Source organism: Myotis myotis, unplaced genomic scaffold (genome assembly GCF_014108235.1).
Source record: "Myotis myotis isolate mMyoMyo1 unplaced genomic scaffold, mMyoMyo1.p scaffold_m19_p_8, whole genome shotgun sequence".
Taxonomy (NCBI): domain Eukaryota; kingdom Metazoa; phylum Chordata; class Mammalia; order Chiroptera; family Vespertilionidae; genus Myotis; species Myotis myotis.
In genome coordinates this window covers 56,125,960-56,147,816 of record NW_023416390.1, presented here as the reverse complement: position 1 = coordinate 56,147,816, position 21,857 = coordinate 56,125,960, and the positions used below count along the sequence as shown (strand labels likewise).

The following is a 21,857-nucleotide window of genomic DNA, read 5'->3' as shown; positions in this document are numbered from 1 at the left end:
GCTTTTGCTGATGCCAAACAGGTCCTCTATTCCTATCAGCTTGTGGGAAAGAGGGATATATTAGAAACCAGAAAACTAAGCTGGTTAAACATTTAAAATTTATTTTTACTTTTCTAATGTTTTATTTCTAAATTAAAAGAAAACATCTGACTATAAGTCTTGATGATTTTTTTCAAAAGTAAAGAACATGAGTTTTCACCCATGATCTTCATGACTATGATATTAGCTGTCCAGAGGTTTTCTCTTTTTATGTTTTCTCAGTTTTCATTGCTAGGATAAAATGAGCTTGCTACATAAGGTTCAGATAAAGTTTTACTATTACATTATGTTTAAAGAGAATTTCTGATGAATATATTAATATGAGTAAGAGAACTTATATGTAAAATTTTTGTTTTTGCAGACTTTAAACTATATGACTATTTACTTTAATTATATCAAATTTAAGAATACTACCTCTAAAATTTGCTGGGCTCGGAGTTCTTTTTCCATTCTGATTTGTTGTATTCTCTTAATTTTTTCCTGTAGGAAAAAATATGATAATTAAAGATAATAAAGTGAACTAAATATCTAGTTGAAATACTTTAAAGTAGAATGAAATAATTTAAGATATAAGTACAGAATTACCAAAGGCTACCATGGTAGCTATAACATTTAATTATTTAGTTTAACATTATATATATTATGTTCATGAAAAATTAATGTGATGCTATAAAATTTCTCAAAACAATTTATAAAATACAAGTGCTAAGTAAGTATATAGAAACAAGGTAAAGCAAGCTAATTAGACTCATTTAACCTGTGGATCTCCTTAATAAATATTTTCAATTACAAATAATACTTACTTTGAAATAAATACAGGAGAGAATGGTAGAAAAAAAAGTGTATCAGGAATCAGAAAGCCTAGGCTAGTTCTGCTACTGTCATTCATTGCATGATCTTGAGCAAATAACTACTCTCATCTACAATAAGGAGAGTCGCTTGTACCTTCTCTGTGTGTCATCATTAAAATGCTTTTAAAAAAAGAGACAGTGCCACACAATTGCAATAGATTATTATTAACAACAATTTTCACAGTATAATTTCTTATTTCACATGGTAAATACCACGATGACATTGTTTTTAACTATCACAATAAGCCAAATTCAGAAATAATCTGTAACATTACTTAAAAATGGATTAATTACAATTTTATATTCTAAGGAAAGATTCATATGAATAATTGGTAGTCACAGTGTCTAAATTTACGGTTTAGAATTTAGTGTTCACTGAAATTCTCAGAAGAACTTTACAGTTTGAATTGAAAAAAATATCTCATACTCTTAAAGCACATCATTAACAATTTCATGTTCACAAACTCCTTTAAACTCAAATTGGCAATGATGAGAATACATAGTTGCTTTTTTAAAAAAAAATCCACATTTTCCTACTTGCCAATTTCATCTGTCCTAGGATTTCCAGAACCAATACATTTTATACTGCTGTATATTACAGTACCTATTCCAATATTCAGATGCTAATTTACCTACTGAAGCTGTACTTTAATATGTTTTTAAACATTTTCTTTTTGCAAACTGATGCTATTGATTCCCTATAGGAGTCTACCACAGGATAATGAGACTTCTGAAATTACTATTCTGATATAAGAAGACTTAATCACATTCTATGATTTTGCTGTTGGAGGTCCTATCATAGTTTTGAATATTAATTATAGCTTGCCAAAAATAAAAACTCAAGTGTATCTTTTGTTTCATTTCCAAGTTGTAGATAAGGTTGGACTTAATCCATATTTGAAGTATTTATTTAAATTAGAACTTGAGACCTAAGTAAAGCATATGCTTGATTTAATTGTTCTGCTTTTGTCAATCATTAGGTTATAAAGGTGGTATCTTCTCATGACAGCAAAAGTCACTAATTGTTCTCTTATGAACAGAGATAGGTATGGCATCTTGGGGTGAGTTCATTTAGTCTAGAGCTTTATCTTAATTGTCCTAGTGATTTATTTACAGGTACATATATTTGGCATTGCTGTTATTAGCATTAGAAGAGAGAAACATTATTTTCATTATTATAACTAGTAGCCCTGCGCATGAATCCGTGCGCCAGCTCGCTGCCGCCCTCCAGTAGCTCCCCTTGCCCCTTCCCCACCCTCATGGCTTGCTGTCCCGCCCTCCTGTAGCTTCCCCAACCCGCTCATAGCTTGCTGCCCTTTCCCCTCCTGTAGCTCTCTGCCACCCGCTTGTAGCTCACTGCCCCACCGTCCTGCTGATCTGTGATCTGGTCATTACGCGGTCAGTCATTACACTTCACTGCATAACGACCATTTGCATATTACATCTTTATTATATAGGATAATTGAGTACCCAATTAGTAAGCTGAGCACTTTACATAAAATATCATACTGATCATAAAAAAACAACATAGAAGTTGAAATTATCTTCTTTTTACCTAAGGAAAAAATAGAAGTTCTTAGAGAGTAAATATTTTGCCCTCACCCAAATAATAGATACAGAGCCCTGGTCAGATTCCAGTGACTTTGGCCCTCTGCTTCATAATACTGCTTCGGACTTGAAGACTGTCTGGTGATACCTCTGGCCTACTAGGTCAGTGGTTCTCAACCTTCCTAATGCCATGACCCTTTAATACAGTTCCTCATGTTGTGGTGACCCCCAACCATAAAATTATTTTCGTTGCTACTTCATATCTGTCATTTTGCTACTGTTATGAATCATAATGTAAATATCTGATATGCAGGATGTATTTTCATTGTTACAAATTGAACATAATTAAAGCATAGTGATTAATCTCAAAAACAATTTGTAATTATATATGTGTTTTCCAATGGTCTTAGGCGACCCCTGGAAAGCGTCGTTCGACCCCAAAGGGGTCACGACCCACAGGTTGAGAACCGCTGTACTAGATAGAAAAAATAATCCAGAGGATAAGAAGCACATGGCACTATTTATTCTAGATCAAATGCTGACTTTAAAATAAGCAATATGGCCCTGCTGGTGTGGCTCTGGGGTTGAGTGTCGACCTATGAACCAGGAGGTCATTGTTTGATTCCTGGACAGGTACATGCTTGGGTTACAGGCTCAATTCCAAGTAGGGGGAGATGCAGGAGGCAGCTGATTGATGGTTCTCTCTCATCATTGATGTTTCTGTCTCTCTCCCTCTGCCTTCCTTTCTGAAATCAATAAAAAAAGTTTTCTTTAAATAAAATAGGCAATAGATAACTGACTAAGCTATAGTTTGATTCATTTTGTTGGCAATAAGGAGTAGTCAGATGGTATTCTGAAACTGGCCTCAGATAAATATCTTGATGAATATCTAAGACCAGCTCATTTATATTAATGTTTCTGGAAACTTGGAACTCAATGCCTTTTTGATAAGCAGGAAAAGCTATGTATTTGTTGGTTGTAGCCACTTCAAGACTTTAGGATTACAAAGCTGAATTTAAGTGCTGATGAGATTTGATGGGTCTCTAGCCATTAGGATATAGGATAAGCTATTAAAATGTGTAACAGAAACAAGCGTATTTCACTTTAAAATGAGATGTAAACTTAATTATATATGTGTAATAGACAGTAAATATTAAAACTTATAGTCTCTTTGGCAGAAACAATTAACAAACAAAGGAAGGAATTTGAGTTGACAACGGGCTACTTTTAATTACAGTAAAAGAATGAATGTACCATACAATTTGGGTTTTATACCTATCTTTTAAAAAGTGACCATTTGCTTTGTGCCAGGTACTGTGGTAGGCACTTTTCACTCATTATCTCATTTGATCTTTAGATAATGCAGTTATTTTTTGTCATAATGGAGGAGATAGACTTAGAGGTTTATTAATTCACTTAAGGGTCACAAAACCCTTTTTTATTTTTAAATATTTTTTTATTGATTTCTCCCCCCTATTGGGGATGGAGTCCACAACCTGGGCATGTGCCCTGACCAGGAATCAAACCAATGACCTCCTGTTTCAAAGGTAGATGCTAAACCACTGAGCTACACTAGCCTGGAGCAATATTCTTAAGTAGCAGAGCCCATATTCAACTCTAGGCTGCCTAAATACAAACTCTTAATTCTGAATCCCAATTCTAGATCAACTCTCTCTAATCATACTGCTTAACTCAATCTTGGAAGGAAACTTAAAAGATAACCACATCAAATCCAACCCAAGACATTTATTTTGCAGCTACTTATACAATACAATTGACTTCATTTCATACTCAAAAATAACTACTTGCTGTTTAAAAATTTTGAAGGAATAGGAGTCTCTCCCAATTTCCTTTCTGCTTTAGTGGTTAGGTGAATATGTAAGAGATGGAAGAGTAGTTCACATATTCCCATCTTAAATGAAGTTGAATGTCTTATCAAGGCAATACTTTTCCTATATGAATTTAAAAATTACTTCGTCTATTGATACTTAATTTTGAAAACTAGATAAGGGAAGGATATTATAATGTACAAAAGAATGCTACATATGGTGAATTAATGCTCTCTTCATTTTTTTTGCAATAGTAATTTATATTTTAATTTTTAACATTAAGAAGCAATGAGGCAAATCTTATTCTATATAACTTGAATTTAATTTTTTACTAGTACTTTACATATTTCAGAACAAGCTTTTGTTATGAAAATTTGAACATTTAAGCACTACCCTTCATTATTGATACACTAATTTTAAAAGTTTGATAGTTGTTCTAGATGCCAACTTACATTCAAGTTCTATCAGGATATTAAAAGTACTTACAAAAATTTTTGTTTGGTGATCACTTTTTAGACAACTTGGAAGTAGGAGACATGGTTTAAAAATGAGGTGAATTTTAAATAATGAAAAGGAAAGCTTTCTAAATAAGATATATAGCATTAATAAGAAATACTAGTGAATACTTATAGAAATACTTATACTATTTTTATATGAAATACTTATGGTAAGTATTACATATACAAATAGATCCCTAAAATAACACCTGGGTTTTAAAAATCAGTTCCAATGTGTAAACTTACCTGTTGTTTCATAATCTTTATCTGTTCTTTTTGCTTTCGCTTCTCCTCAGCAGCCATTATTGCTATGATGAAAAACCAAAGCACAGATACCATCAGAAAAGGAATGAAGAAGAGATGTCTTTCATGAATTATCCAATATTTATGCTTAAAGTTTATGCTATCATCTAAATCACCCACCTTGCTGTTTTTTAGCTTCTTTGGCAACCCGAGCCTGTTCCTGCTTTTGAAGTTTTCTCAAAAGCTTTATTTGTGCTGCTTGCCTGGCTATTTCTGAAAAACACAAAATTTTAAAGAGTATCATTAACAACTTTACATAACTGCCATCTAAAAACAACCTAAAAACTTTGTGAAACTGGTATCATCAGGAAGAACACACTTTTTAAAGAAAACTGCCTAAGATTAGAAATGAAGTAGGAGAATGGTGTGGCAGAAAATGTCATGTTCATTTCCCTTAGAAATTGCCAGTCTATTTCATCAAATATGATCCCGTATATGAAACTACCCAAAAATGATGCTTCTCTTCATTCTCATCACAGAGAATAATCTAAGCACATTTCTTTTCACATTTCATCTAATTGCCACTTAGTAGAAAAGTAACTGCAAAAAAACTTGATTTAGCTTCAGTCTTAAAAATAACAAAATGTATAAAAATGAAAAAGAACCCAAAAAAACCCAAACATAATGTCACCCCAAACTTAACACTTCAGCTATATAAATGGTAAAGTTTCTGAATCCAATGAAATTTTCATTAATGAAGGAGAGAGACTAAATCTCCTAAAAAAAAAAAAAAATAGAGTAATGGACAACTAACTTAGTTCTTATAATTTTTAAGGATAAATGTACTAGTATGACTAGAATCAACAGGGCATAACAGTGTTCCCAGTTCTTCATTCCTCCCTCTATCCATGTCATTTGCAATGTGACTCTGCAGCTGCTCTCATCAAGACGTGCAATGTATTTTCTTGTCCCTTGAATCTGAGTTCAGTCATGTGATCTTCTTTGGCCAACAGGATGTTAGCAGTTGTGATGAAAGAGAAGTTTGAAAAGTGTACTTGTACTTGTACTCTTTCTACTCTTACTCTGTGCCTTGTCCTTTAGAGTGAGGATATGTTCGGGCTAGTCTGCTGGGGGTTGAGATACATGGAGCCAGCTGACTGCCAACATCTGAACAAGAACAGCCAAGATCAGCAGTGCCTCCTTATGTACCTCAAGCTGATTTCATCTGCACATGTCATGCTCAGTGGTATACACCACTGATGTGTTGTGGTTGGTTCTTTCCCAGAATTATTGTGGCAATAGGTAACTGATACAGAAAACATGTAATGTCATGCTTTCTTTGCCAGGAAACTTGGTTGGAATACTTCTAACTATAAAAGTGGTTTACCATAACACCAAAAATCATTTCAGAAAATACTTTACATTAGACATTGTTTTAAACTATGTCACAGATGAAGTTTTAAGAAACCTATATATTTTTCCAACATCATCTATTTTTTTCATTGATTTTTAGGGAAAGTGGAAGGGAGGGAAGAAAGGGGAGGGAGAGAGAGAGAGAGAGAGAGAGAGAGAGAGAGAGAGAGAGAGAGAGAGAGAGAGAGAGAAAGAAAGAGAGAGAGAGAGAGAGAGAGAGAGAGAGAGAGAGAGAGAGAGAGAGACATCGATTTGTTGCCTTCTGCACATGCCCTGACTGAGGCTAGGGATCAAACCTGTAACTGAGGTATGTGCCCTTGACTGGGAATCAAATCCATGACCCTTTGGTCCATGGGCTGATGCTCTAACCACTGGGAAACACTGGCAGGGGCCCAACACCATTTATTGAATAGACTACCTTTAGCCATTGTATGTTTTCGTCTTTGTCAAATATTAATTAACTATAAAAGGTGTGCATTTATTTTTAGGCTATTTTGTTCCATTGATCTATATGTCTGCTTTTATGCTAGTAGCATGTTGTTTTAATTAGTATGTCCTTGTAGTATAGTTTGGTATCAAGTAGCTTGATTTTCTTTTTTTTGTTTAATTACTCCAACTTTGTTCTTCTTTCTCAAGATCACTGTTGTATTTGGGCACTGTTGGTGGGAAAGCAATTGGTGCAGCCACTGTGTAAAGCAGTATGTTACCTCAAAAAATTAAAAATGGAACTGCCTTATGACCCAGCAATTCCACTTTTGAGAATATATCAGAAAAAACTCAAAACACTAATTTGAAAGATTTGCACCCCTATGTTCATTGCAGCAGTATTTACAATAGCCAAAATTTGGAAATAATCCAAGTGTCCATCAGTAGATGAGTGGATAAAACAGCTATGGTAAATTTACACTCTGGAACAAAAACTTCTAAAATCCCCTCAGCTTAACTACCCCAAACAGTTACTATAGAAGCCTTTTAGAAATAAATGATAAAGTGATTTGTTCCTACTTTCTTTTTCTTCCCCCACAAAACATGCATATTATACCCCATTCAATTGTAAATATTAGTAATAATTACTCATATACTGTTTATATACATGTTGAGAAAGGATATACACACACACACACTAAGGTCAAAAGTGATGAAATTGGAAAAATGCTACTATAATGCAATAACGCAGAACTATGCAACAATACAAACTAATTTGAAATTTACAGGGAGAAAAATCATTGGGTAAAAGATGAATAATTAACTTCTATTATAAAATAAAATTTAATTAAGTGGGCAAATATAAAGGTGTCATTTGGGGACTATTGATATTTGTATTAGATATAAAAAACATGCAAGAAGAACCCATGTTTTGGGTATCAGTTAATACTAAGCTTTCTTATTTTATGCAAACAATGCATACTCCCTACTGTTATACATTCTTCAGAAGAATCAGTGGTTTATTGACAATACTGATGATAAAAACTCATCATGTACTGCTATATATTAACTTTAAAAAATATCTTCACTTGTCGAAACCGGTTTGGCTCAGTGGATAGAGCATCAGCCTGCGGACTGAAAGGTCCCAGGTTCGATTCCGGTCAAGGGCATGTACCTGGGTTGCGGGCACATCCCCAGTAGGAGATGTGCAGGAGGCAGCTGATCGATGTTTCTCTCTCATCGATGTTTCTAGCTCTCTATCTCTCTCCCTTCCTCTCTGTAAAAAATCAATAAAATATATTTAAAAAAGAAATATCTTCACTAGTAATACAGGGGAGATGAAAGCCTTAATAGAAACCACATAGAATAATATACTAAAGCAGAGAAAAATTTATAGGACATGAAGTTATATGCCAAGCAGTTAATTGCATGCCATTGGTAGAAGTATGAAGTGGAGCAATCTCTTTGGAGATAGTATTTGCCTATTATTTATCAAAACTTGAAATGCACATATTCTTTGATTCAGATATTTTATCTCTAGTATTTTACACTATAGATAGCCATACCTATAGAAGATATGTATAATACTTATGTATTGCAGCCTTGGTTATGATAGCAAAGATCAGAAAACAGCTTAAACAGTCATCAAAGAGAGACTGATCAAATGAGTATAGTAAAGCAATATGTGGCATCGCTTACTATTTACTATTCAGCCATTAAAGGCATAAGGTGGATTTAAAAGCTTTGATACAGAAAGATGTTCAAGAAAATTATGTGGGGGAAAAAGCAAGCTAATAGTATATATACACTATAAGTCCATTTATTTTAGAAATCTAAAGGATATATGTATTACAACATGTTATATTGCATACTTACATCTACATTATAAATATGAGTATGTATGTGCACATTTCTGGATAGATTAACAAACTTAACAATTTTACTCATAAGTGTCTTTTATTGTAAAGTGAGTGTGAATAAGTGTCTTTTATTTTGTAACACTCTGTTCTATGAGCTTTTGTTGTGGATATCTGTTTTATAATAAAAACAAAGCAGCTAAAAAGAAGTCAATATTTGATGGTGTTTACAATAAATAGAAATAAATCAGGCTTTTTCTCCAGAAATAAACAAAACAAAAAAACATAGAAGTAGTAAAATCCTGTTAGTCTTTTTTGTCAATTTTATAATTAAACCTTTATTTTACATTGACATATATATATATATATATATACATATATATATATATATATATACACACACACACTAGAGGCCTGGTGCATGAAATTCGTGCACTCAGCGGGGGGGTCCCTCACCCCAGCCTGTGCCCTCTCACACTCCAGGAGCTCTTGGGGGAGCCCATAGGAAGCAGGCCAAAGCCATCAGTTGGATATCCTTAGCGCTACCACAAAAGCGGGAGCGGCTCCCGCCACCACCACTGCCCTCACCAGTCGTCAGCCTGGCTTCTGGCTGAGCGGCACTCCCCCTGTGGGAGTGCACTGACCACCAAGGGGCAGCTCCTGTGTTGAGTGTCTGCCTCTTGGTGGTCAGTGCACGTCATAATGACTGGTCGTTCTGCTTTTCGGTTGATTTGCATATTAGCCTTTTATTATATAGGACTAGAGGCCCGGTGCACAAAAATTTGTGCACTCGGGTGGGTTCCTCAGCCCGGCCTGTGCCCTCTCACAATCTGGGGCCCCTTGGGGGCCCCTTCCCCTGGCTGCTGGCACCAGTTTTCCTCCAGCGCCTGGAACCCAGACCTTCGCTCTTTGCCGGGAGGGGCCCGCGCAGTGGGTGAGGGGCTTAGCTCTTTTAAAAATACTTCTGAATGTTTGATAAATAACCCTGTGGGAATCTACTTTCTGAAACATGTTGGTTGTTAAGGGCTGATTTGGGTAATCAACAAAATGTATGTTAAAATCCTAATCCCCAGAACCTCAGAATGTACCTGTATATGGAGATAAGATCTTTAAAGAGGGGATTACATTAAATTGAGGCAGTTCCAGTGGGACCCTTAGCCCATCTCACTGAAGTCCTTATAAGAAGAGGAATGTTGGGGTCCTGCCTCAGCAGGTCCAGGGGTTCTCAAAGGTGTGGATGGAGTCGACGAAGAAGGAATGACGCAGAGGCAGCGTTCAGGTGATCATCATAGCCAGGTTCTCTTTTTATTGTCCTGTTACATCTATATTTATACTATTTGATCCTATAAGCATGCCTCTATAAGCTTTTTTTTTGCCGAGGAGAGCATGGGGTCCGTTTATTGGGGGGTCAGTCAAAGGGGGAGCTGGCTAGGGTGGGGTAGGGCAGCTACTTGTCTGGCCCCCGAGAAACCCAACTTGAGTCCAGAGCCTCAACCACTTTGAAGCCAAAGTCTTCCTCCACCTTTATCTGCACCGGGGCCAGCTCCAGAGTCAGCGGGACTCCCGCCCAGACCCCTTCCGGTGGCACTCGACGACTCTTCCAAACGCTGGGCCCCTCGCCAGTGGCTGGGCTGCTGGCTTCTGTGGGCGCTGGCGTCCTCCTGGGCGGGGACAGCCCCTCTTCCTCTGGAGGCTCGTTCTCAGCGTTGCCTGGGGTGGGGGCGTCTGTGCCCTGGCTGCCCTCGTCCTCCAGTAAGATGGAACTGGCTGGCCCGGTAGTTGTTGCCGTAGGAGTCCAGCACCTTCATGAGGAACCTCCGCTCCTGCTGGAGTCTCTGTGTTATTCTCTATACCTGATGGAGCCTGTTCAGGACCTGCTCCTTCGCCTGCTCGATCTCCCTGCAGTGCCGATCCAGCGCCTGGTATTTCCTGCGATTGAGTTCCTGTTGGCGCCACCGTTGCCGGCCTCAGGCTGCCTCCTCCTCTTCGTCTCACTCCTGGAGGCTGGAGCTGCCCAGACCCCCAGACATGAACTCCACTTCGGTCTCAAGCTCACTCTCCAGGATGTGACCACCTTCAGTGGAGGCAGCGCCAGCTCCCAGCAGAACTTCCAACCTTGCAAGCCTCTAGTTTAAAGTGGCTTGCAAAACTACAGCCCATCCAACTTCACAGCCAGGCACCCAGGCCTGGCTGCTAAGCCTCCTGGGAGTTGTAGTTCTCTATTTCCAGCTTGCCTCCCTCGCCCCACCCCCACCCCAGTCCCAACTGAAAGGCCCTGCTGGCTGGTCTAACCCTGTGGCCAGGCATCTGAGTCACCTCAAGTCTTTATTCCTGTCCCGACACCACGTCATCTGACCATGGAGACTCTCCTCTTGGGAGGCCCCTGGGTCTCCTCAGCCCAGTCACTGGATCGCGTGCCCCAGCTGCGACGCAGCCCCGGGCCCTGGGTCTCCCCAGCCTGGGCACCAGATCGTGTGCCGCAGCTGCGACGCAGCCCGGGCGCCTGGGTCTCCTGCTGGGGCCTGGCTGCGTCACCCGGATCGCGTGCCCCAGAAGCAACGCAGCCCCAGCGCCTGGGTCACCTTCTGGGTCTCCTGCTGAGGCCTGGCTGCATTGCCCCTGGTGTCCAGATGGTGTCCCCAGGCAGCTATGCAGCCTGGCCTCTGGCCCCGCCTCTGGGTGTTCTCCCATCACTGGTGATCAGTGATCTGAGAAGCCAGGCAGGGCAGGGAAGAGGCAGACATCTGCCTCTTCCCTGCCCCACCCAGCTTCTCCGATTACTGGCCCAGGGCCAGCAAAGGCGGCCAGGTTCTCCTATCACAGAAGCTGGCAAAGGCAGCCTGGCTTCTCCGAGCAAAGGCAGGTGGGTTCTCTGGCTCTTGGCTGCCACCTGGTTTCCGATTGCAGTCAGCGGCAGGCAGCTTCTTCCCTCCTTCCCCTTTCGCCTCACAGCATTGTGCCTACGTATGCAAATTAACCGCCATCTTTGCTGGTGGTTAACCGCCATCTTGGCTGGCAGTTAATTTGCATATCAACCTGATTAGCCAATGGGAAGGGTAGCGGATGTACGGCTAATTACCATGTTTCTCTTTTATTAGATAGGATGCTTGTGAACACAAGATACCAACACATATATTGATATACATTCAAACAGTCTTAAGAGGCTTCATATTTGTAACCTGTAACTCAAACTCATAGCAGAATTACTTTAGTCAGCATTCTCTGTGTCAGATATAACAGGAGATGTTCATGTTGATAATTTATGTATAATTTAAAATCATAAATACATTTGAGATTATTATGAGCACTTTGTGCTCAATTAATGATCATTTTCGTTTATCTTAAAATGAATAAATTCTGATTTAAATATATTAGATGGGCATTTTGAAATTATGTAATATATCCAAACTAAGGGAACCCAAACTAAAAGCCTGGGGTTATTCACCAGCAATTGGAGTTCTCTGATTGAAAATTTACTGCACAGATCCACACATTTTGGTTATTCCCTCGTACCACCTCAAGGAATCGGGAGCTGTTAACATGAGAATTCCAGAAGGTTGGCACAACCCTGAGGTGTGTGCCAAGTGCTGGTTGATTCCCTTTCTGTGTGAACCTTAAAAGTTTATCACCCACCTTTGTAATTCTAAACACATAGGGTAGGATGAGTTTATGAGTGTGGCTCTTGAAAGGAGCTTACCTAATCAAAGAACTCCAGTTACCAGTGGGACTCCTAATTTTCCCTTTATTTTAACACAAATATCTATATTTTAGAAATTGAGAGCAACGTCAAATCATTAAGTCAAAAACGGATGAAACATACTTTTCAGTATGAGAATTGCAGTGTCAGATACATTATGCCTTTTACCTTGAGCTTGCAGTTTTCTTAGCAATTTGGCATCTGTGTTATCTAGAAATTCAGCACCGCCAACATTTGGAGGCCGGCCCTTCCGACGTCTCATCCTGGACTCCTCTCTTGCCCTCTGTCTCTCTGGATTTGGCGGTCTTCCTCTACGGCCCTCCATTGCTCTGATGCGAGGAATGACATCCTCTTCTTTTAAAAGACACCACTGCATTCCCTTTTAATGAACATTTTAGAGAAATAGTGTTAAAAAATAGACACAAGTGTTCAATAAGTCAGAAAATTCTAGGTAAATTTACAGGCATTTTGAAATGTATAAAGGAGGTACAATCCTTAAGAATTGTATCTTTAAAATTAAATTTATGTTTATATTTGTTCTTTGGCATATCCTTTGTATGCTAACTTTAAATACCTAAAGAGAACTATATCTATATAAACAAAAATTATATAAATAGAGATATATACCTTAATCACCATTTCTGAATTATAATGACCATAACGTTGGCAGATAATTAAAAATACCAGTTGTGCGATGACATCTTATGGATTGTTCTCATGGGTTATTAGTACAGCCAAACACTAGGCTATTTCAACAATAGATAAAAGTATCTCTTTAGAGAAATCTTATAGCTAATAAACCAAGAAGAAATACAAGAGATAAAATATCAGCATTTTACAATGTCTGATGAATTAATGGATCTAAGCATCGAACTTGCATGTCTGCCAATCACCCAAAAGAGACAACCAGATAGACATCAGCTTCCTGATAGAGGTTCACACCATCACCCCTCTATATTAGTCTTACCAAAAAATCAAAACTAGAGTTGATTAAGCCTCTAGATTTAATGACTATAATTTCACAGGAAAACAGGGTGAGAAGTGTATATTAAATTACATAGCAAAATCCAGTCTATAGGAAATTACAAATTACCCATTTTCTTCAATAAATTTTAAGAAGTAAACAGACTATAAGGAGCCTCACAATATGTATTAAAAAATCCCAAAGATAAGTGTGGACCTTATCTAGAACCTGATTCAAACAGACAAAGTGGTCAGAAAATTATAACAGTTATGGGACAACTGAAAATTTGAATAAGGACTGATATTTGAAGATATTAAGAAATTATTATTTTAAAATGTGATAATGGTACTGCGGTACTCTTGTAGGTTACTCTTATAAGTTACAAGAGTCCCTATCTTTTATATAAATAAATTGAAATATTTACAGATGAAATAAGACATATAAGATTTGTTCAACAAATTATGGAAGAGGAGAAGCAGATGGGGATATATGTTAAACAATATTAGCCATGTGATAGTTTCTAAAGCTGATGATGGGTACATGGTATAGATTATTCTGTCTACTTTTGTGTCTATTTGAGATTTCTAATTATAAGTTTCCTGACAGAAATACATACAACAGCATCATGCTAGTGTATTATAGAAATATTCCTGCTCAGTGTATAGATACAATCTGAGTCTAGTTTCCATTATCCTCCGAATGTCAATCAAAACAAGTACAATGTTATGTTTTCTAACTCATAGCAATATGTCCAAAGTAATATGCTCATATATTGAAAAGGCATCCTTTAAAAATAATCCTTTGAAGAAATTGTTTTAGTATTCTGTTTCTTACAGAAATGCGTTTAGAGATGACGCATTTAGTGTGAAAATTAAGGAAATTTTATAAATGTTCTTTTTTCTTAAAAGAATCTAGCTTAAAACAATTTAACTTGAACCTCTGTGGGTAATTCTGCAACTACAACCAACCAAAAGTTCTCAGGTTCTATTTTATTCTATGATTCCTAACCTAGGGCAAGGTGTCTATGCCTATCTCATTAAATGGGTACTAAAGACACAAATAATACTCCTGCTGCCATAGCCGAAGTCAGCTACACCTACATTCCAAGCAGGGTGCTTTATTTCATTCATTGTGAATACATAATATACTTTCATCTTCACACCAGCTCTACCTAACAAAGTGGTTTTGGTTGTTCCTACAGTACAACTGAAGGAATTCAGGCCCAGTGAGGTTAAATAATTTCCTGAGGAATAGAGGCAATAAGGAACAGAACTGTGATCCAAACCCAAGACTGTCTCACTCTAAAACCTTGTTCCTGACCACTACATGTACCGCACTGATGTTACAAACATGTTCTTATACTTAGTATCTGATCACGATATTCAGACATGAAAGCACAGCCAAGATTATGTCAAGATAGAATTGTGTCAGAAAAAACCTTTCAGGCATATAGTCCATATCTACAGGTTAAAAGTAATAACTATACTAATTCTTTTCAGTAATTCCCATGTCAAAAATAATTTTTAAAATTAATACTGAGGAAAATAAGTGGTTTTTGCTGAGATTTCAAAGGAAGTCAATAGGAACAATAGTTAAACTAACTGTATATTTAGGCCATAAACCACTAAGAAGGAAGCCATCAAGACAATTTTATGTTCATCAATATGGGAAGCTTTTGATTAGTTTAGGTTTTCATTTTTCTATTCTGCTCTCAGGCACCAACACAGCATGCATCACATAAACTGAGAAATATAAAAGTGACATCTGTGGCACTGGGAGTAGCAGAGAGAGAGTCTGTCGTGGAATCACATTCAGTTTTTAAAGTATCTTATTAATAATAAAACCAACTTTTAGCCAAGATTTAATGGGTTCAATCAACCTATCTTTTTTTATCCAGTTACAATTTTTAGTTATGTTTTTGTTCATCAAGGAAAACATACCTGTGTCAAAACAGGAATAGAATATTTTGGGCCCAAAACTTACCAGAGAAATATAGTAACATTATCATTTACATTTTGCCCTTGGCATTTAGAAAGTAATTATTTTCTAAGAGTATTGCATATGTTGGGCTACATGTAATATCATCTGACTCCCAGATTTTAGAAAATGAGAAATGGATTGTTAGAAAAATCAGAAGTTATCTTAGCTTTAATTCACTGAGTAGCCAAAATAGTTGTGGGTATTTTTTAAAAAGTATTTTTCTCAATAAAATTTCCCTGAGAAAGGCAAATACAATTTACATCATTTGATTAATTTGCTATAAGCATTTTGTCAATCAAAAATTATGCATGAAAATAGTCAATTTTTTCTTAATTTCTAAGAATAAGATAGCAAATGGTTCTTGAAAATAATCTTTCTTGACTAATATTTAAAAGATATGAATAAAAAGAAAATAGATGATGAACATTATGGACATGGTGACAGATTAACTCTATTACACCATTATAATTCTGCTTTCAAGAGTTAGTAATTTAACTTTAGCAATAACATGCTCAGTTCTATAAATATTACAAAGTAAGAGAAGGAAAAAGAGGGTTTACATTTTATTTCATAAGATTAAAAATAATTAAAGTAAATAATTATATAAGTACACTATATACTGTACACAGTAATGCATTCCAAAAGTATACTAAAAGACTATATTATAGAAATAGTTTCCATTACGTAAACATTTGCTGAGGCACCTACTCTGTACAAGGCATAACATTTTTTAAAAGTAAACTAAAGCAAGTCCTCCCCCCAGAAGACTGAAATTCTTAACGAGGACCTTTGGCTCAAGCTGTTCTAATGCAGGTGATTCAAGGTCCACACCCTGAGTTGTAATGAATTTAAAGAGGAGTTGAGAGGCTGGAACAGAAAGGTGTCTCAATTGACCACTTACACAATAATGATGGTCTGGATTAGGGCCTGAGACTTAGAGCTAGAAAGGAAGGGGAATACATCAGTCTTTTGAGAGAGAGAGAGAGAGAGAGAGAGAGAGAGAGAGAGAGAGAGAGAGAGAGAGAGAGAGAGAGGACTGCCAGGGTGTGAAGGAGGAAAGCCTAAAGGGAGACCAAAAGAGTTTGGAGCGGTGTCAAGGCAATGTGGGAAAAGACATGATAGTGAGGTTTCCTGGCTGAACAAAGTTAAGATCCAACATGGAGAAATACCTGAGAAAACTGGTAGATACATTTATTGCTCTTCGTCTTTCATGCTTTAAAAACTAAATAAGCTTTAAAGAATTTATTTTTGGGAGAATGCAGTAAGTAAATGAAGTAAACCAGTCCACCAAAAGCCAGTTCACTGAATGATGTATTTGCTAAATTACCCAAGATTTTTATTTGTTTAAGTTTTAGTATCACCAAGATTTTGCTGCAGCTATTTTCCTTGGATTTGTAGTCCTGGGCCACTAAGTATCAGTTTCTCATGTTAACATTTGAGATGCCTACTGCTTCTCATATGCTCAATGTTATATAAGTGAATGGATGAACTTTATTCATATTTTCCTGGATTGGGCCCCATACATATCCCAGTGAAACAGATCTGACGAGTGCATTTACTCTGGACTAAGGTTTTTGGTCTGATAATTCTAGGTTTGTTAGTCATTTAGTGAATTGATGGTTTTCATCAACTAGTTTTTGGCTAAATATTTTTCAGTACATTTAACTGTGGCTCAAGAAAATAAAGTTAATATTTTTTACTACTTTTCTCTTTGAAAGTATGCTTTAAGAATCCTTTACTTCCTAATAATCACTTTATTAAAAAAAAAAACTTTTATAATGTTATGCCTAAAGGGAAATTGATCTTAAAGACCTCCTATAATATATATACTTCACATCATAGAGGAGGGAATTAAGATTTAGAAGAGTAAGTACTTCAGTTTTTCAAAGTGATACAGGATACAAAAGTACCCTGCTAGGACTCTAAGAAAAATCTTAGGGTTTAAGTAAAGTAAGGGTATCAGATATTTTTTACAGAACTTAACAATTCATATTTTCAGATAAACATTAGTATCATGAGAAAAATAAAAATTTAGTTGGATTTCCTTACATCTATTTCACAGTTTAGTTTATTTTTAATTTCTTCTTTTTTAAAAAAAAATATATTTTTTATTGATTTTTTACAGAGAGGAAGGGAGAGAGATAGAGAGTTAGAAACATTGATGAGAGAGAAACATCGATCAGCTGCCTCCTGCACATCTCCTACTGGGGATGTGCCTGCAACCCAGGTACAAGCCCTTGACTGGAATTGAACCTGGGACCTTTCAGTCCGCAGGCCGACGCTCTATCCACTGAGCCAAACCGGTTTCGGCTATTTTTAACTTCTTTATGGTGCCCAAGACAAGTAGTGAGTTTTAAATAGCATAAACTTTATAGCACTAAGGATTCTTAATTTACTCTAACCATATAGTTTATTAATGTCATATACTGAAAGCACTTTAAAGATGTGAAACAGTAAGAACAGCTAGGTATGCTGAAAGATGGGTGTCAACTCTAAAAAACAGTGGAGAAATTACTTTCACAATGCTGGCTGTGCTTTCCAGTTACTTGCAGTAGGTTACCATCTTATAGTCATGACTTTCAAAAATAGTTCCTTAGCACCACACTTGGATTCATACATGTGGCCTTCTACTATGGGCCTGTGCTTAGCCATAAAAATCCTACCTGGTAGATTAGTGACATGAATTTCCAGACTTTTAGATTTCTGGTAGTGACCTCTCATGTTCTCAGAGCCACACTGTGCACACGGCTATGTTGTATTAGGTGTGACAGTTAACAGCAGAGCTGAATTAGAACCCTGGTTGTTGACTTCCAATCTTTCATTCTTTATTTATTGAAATAATTGCCAGCATTACAACCTTGCCCAGAATCATGTGCTGCCTGCATTATTGTGAAATCTTCCTTTATTCCCCATTAACAAAACTCTGATTTTATCTGGACAGCATTGTGTTTAGTGCATTATTTCTGCAAACAATGAGCTCCTCTAAGTCAGTGATCATGATTTCTCTTGCTTTTGTACTCTTCAGTTTCTGTATGAAGACTAATTTTCCCATAAAGCAGGCTTTCAAGTTCATTTCTGTAGTGAAATGTGTTTACAATTTTCTTTATGGAAAATGCCTTTATGGAAAATTTATTTGGAAAAAAATATGCCCGGCATATTAAGTATTTGCCACAAACATTTACTGATGTAGTGACAAAGAAAAGGGGCTCTTTCAGTAAGACTTATAGATATTTTTCTATTCTCATGGCCTTATGCCATTAAAAAGAAATACCTTTTTTAAAAAAACAAAAACAAAAAAACTTCTCTACATTTGTATGCATCTCTAATTAAATCAACATTTTTTAAATTACTTACCTTTATTGTTGTTCTCTAAAAGTATCCTAAAATGAATCCAACTATTTTTTTATTGATTGACTTGAGAGAGAAAGAGAGAGAGAGAGAGAGAGAGAGAGAGAGAGAGAGAGAGAGAGAGAAGGTGGAAGGTAGGGAGAGAGAGAGAAAGGAAAAAGAGCGAAACATCGATTTGTTGTTCCACTTAATTATGCATTCACTGGTTGATTCTTGTATGGACCCTGATGGGGATCAACCCCACAACCTTGGTGTATGGGGATGTTGCTCTGAATAACTGAACTACCCAGCTAGGGCTCCAACTATTTTTTTTTTTTTTAGCTGCGATAAGTACTCTCAAAATTGCTATTATTTTCCCTCTGCAGTCTGCTGAAATGTTGGCAGCTTAACATATTCTGGATTTAGTAATTCATCATATTTTCTTGATTGGAATGATCGCTCAGCAAGACAATATGCATTTGGAAAATATTGATTATGTTTAATAAAAAGTGAATGGATGTCAAAGAACAGTCTGCTCTGCCTAATGAGGCTTTAGAGATTAAGTCTAATTATCACTGATACAAAACTAAAAATCCATTATGTATTATTGAACAACAATTAGCTTTGTTCTCAGAACAAAAATCTATTGATCTGAAAACCATAAAGCTATCTTTGGCATAAACAGCCAAGGATTTGATAACACAAACCAAAAGATTACAAATGTAAAGAATTTAAAAGTAAAGTTATTACTACCTTCTAAAATGCTTTGTGACTAAAAAACGATTCATTATACATGTAGTATGCAAAATACCACTGTGGTTCTAAAATTCTGAGACTCTGGTGACAGAGTAAGTCTGAAATGTAAATTCTTTAAAATTTAAAACAGAAAAATATAGAATATATTTTCATAAAGAAGACAAACCTCAGATAAATAGATTTTGGCATTTTAAAATTACCAGCAAAGAGATGTCAATTTCAACATAATTTGTTCCTTAAAAAGTACTGAACAATAAAAAATAGGTTGTAAAATGAATGCAAAAGAACATTGTTAGGAACCTTGAGTTCTAGTTATGTCCGGCCTGTTTGAGGCTGTGTGATCTTGGAAAATTTCCTTAATCTTTGAGCTCTCAAAATACACCTCTTGCAGAATGAGTAAGGTCTTTTTTATTTCTATCACTAGAAAACTAGAGGATAAGGTAGAAAGGAGAAGTCTGCCTATCCACAATAGAAAAAAATCCTGTATGTGCACTATAATGGGCCAAAAGGAAAAAAATACCAACTTCAGTTGGCTGAGCATTTTAACCTTTTGAAACATTTTTATGCATATAATATCAGTTTAACCTCACATAATCCTATGAAGCAGAAGTAAAATTATTAGTCTCTATTTTGCAGATAAAAAAAAATAGAAGGAAAGGGGGACACTGTTGTTTGAAATCACAAAACCATTTCATAGATTAACAAGAATCTAGGTCTTCTCACTCCTTAATCAAGATTTGTTTCAATGGAACGGATAAAGTTAAAGGGAAAAATAAGCATATGCAGCTGAATCCAAGTATGAAAAAAGGCAAAACATTAAAGAGAAAATAAAGGAAATGAAGTCTCTGTAGTAGGTTCTTCATTCTGATTAATGAGGTTGTATATTTAACCCTCAAGCTCAAAGGGAGCTGTCACTACAAAACTGTGTTAAATTAATTTAAAAATTCAATTTTTGCATAAGCAGAGATTTTACTTACCTAATATTAAGCAAATCTGCACCCCCTAATCCCCAAAATTACCCAACTTGTGAAAATGGATCACGTAGCATGTCATAAGCAAATGGTAAGATCCTTCCAAAAACTAAGACATATTTGTCCTCTTTTGATGTGACTTATAACATGTTTTTCCTATTCAAATTAATTTTTAGAAAATGTTTACCTTCCAGGGAACTAATGCTTTCCTATATTTCACATGAACATGCAGATACTTTTATACCTGTATAAACTGTAAAATTACTGACAGAATTAACAAACAGGAAAAAGTTTATATAAGAAGTTTTGAAAAAGACATCTATTATGTCAAAGCTCCTTGCTACTGAAACAGTAAACTGAGTAGTTTGAGTGTTGAGTGTTTACCACAAAGAAGTATGTACATCTATACCAATGAACTAACAGAGTGTAGTGAAATTTAATTCATTAAGGTTATGGTACTACTTTTTTTGGTTCAAAGACTATACTTTTTAAAAAGTGGATACCTGCGGTCCATCTCTGGCTTCATAGAAGTCACCCACTCTTATTTTTGCACTGAAGCTGAAATTGTCCCTTGAGATATCCATTATTCCATTTCTGCTGAGATACTGAAAAAATCACATATTTTTCCACTTCAGGTTTTAATAATGACAACCCAGCTTTGATGTATAGCTATCTTCAGAACACTAATGTTTTGCATATTCTATCAAGGGGCTATGGATTTATAGGAGTTCAATTTAGGTTAAGTACATTAGTCCCAAACACAGAACATTTTGCATCAAGGAACTTATCTGAGAGAGGAGTGTACTATTTTTTTTCCATAAGCATGCATAATAGGCACCAAATGTGTGTTATTTGGTGAAAAGTATGTACCTTTATTACTTCAGGGTACTGCCTAAGTTTCTTTCCACATGGAGCATAATATGCTACTTCTCCTTGAAGGCGCCCTCCAAAGTTTCTTATTCTTGTCTCCCTCTGCCAGCTATGCATAACAGAAATGAGAATTATAGCATACTTAATTTAAAAAACTTTTAAAAATTAAAAAAAATTTAAGAATACATGCTTTAAAAAACGTGAAAAATGCAAAAGAAAACAAATATTAAACCCCCTGATTATACAACTGAGATATATTTACTATTAAAATTATTTTAATTTTTAGCTATGTAATTCAATTGAAATTAATCAAAGACTTGAGTTATAAATATGAAACTCCATTAAAATTTTTAGAAATCTTAACTAGAATTACTTTGAGGCATATTCAATAGCACGTGTCAATGAGTACTGACTTTTTACATCTGAAAAGCTTTAATTGAGAGGAGGACAGTAAACCTGGTTGTCTGCTTTTAGAGAGTCATGTACTGGAAGCTGTTCAGTTTCATGTAAAACTGCTCAGTTCCAATTAAACCATTTTAGGAAAACTCTGGCCAAGTCCCTCAGCCTTACAATGGCTTTCCCTGCCCTTA

General features: G+C 36.2%; 1 protein-coding gene across 2 annotated transcripts in view; it reads right to left on the bottom strand.

The window, feature by feature from the left end:
- The window catches only part of BAZ2B (bromodomain adjacent to zinc finger domain 2B), a 180,848-nt gene that overhangs the window by 114,117 nt on the left and 44,874 nt on the right, over window positions 1-21,857 (bottom strand). For both annotated transcript variants that reach the window (XM_036318585.1, XM_036318584.1), the window contains 6 exons: window positions 21,268-21,376; window positions 20,901-21,002; window positions 12,568-12,778; window positions 5,188-5,280; window positions 5,011-5,072; window positions 454-519 (listed from right to left, as the gene is read on the bottom strand). In XM_036318585.1, the coding sequence (XP_036174478.1) occupies window positions 454-519; window positions 5,011-5,072; window positions 5,188-5,280; window positions 12,568-12,778; window positions 20,901-21,002; window positions 21,268-21,376 (643 nt within the window). The remainder of the gene's footprint in view (window positions 1-453; window positions 520-5,010; window positions 5,073-5,187; window positions 5,281-12,567; window positions 12,779-20,900; window positions 21,003-21,267; window positions 21,377-21,857) is intronic.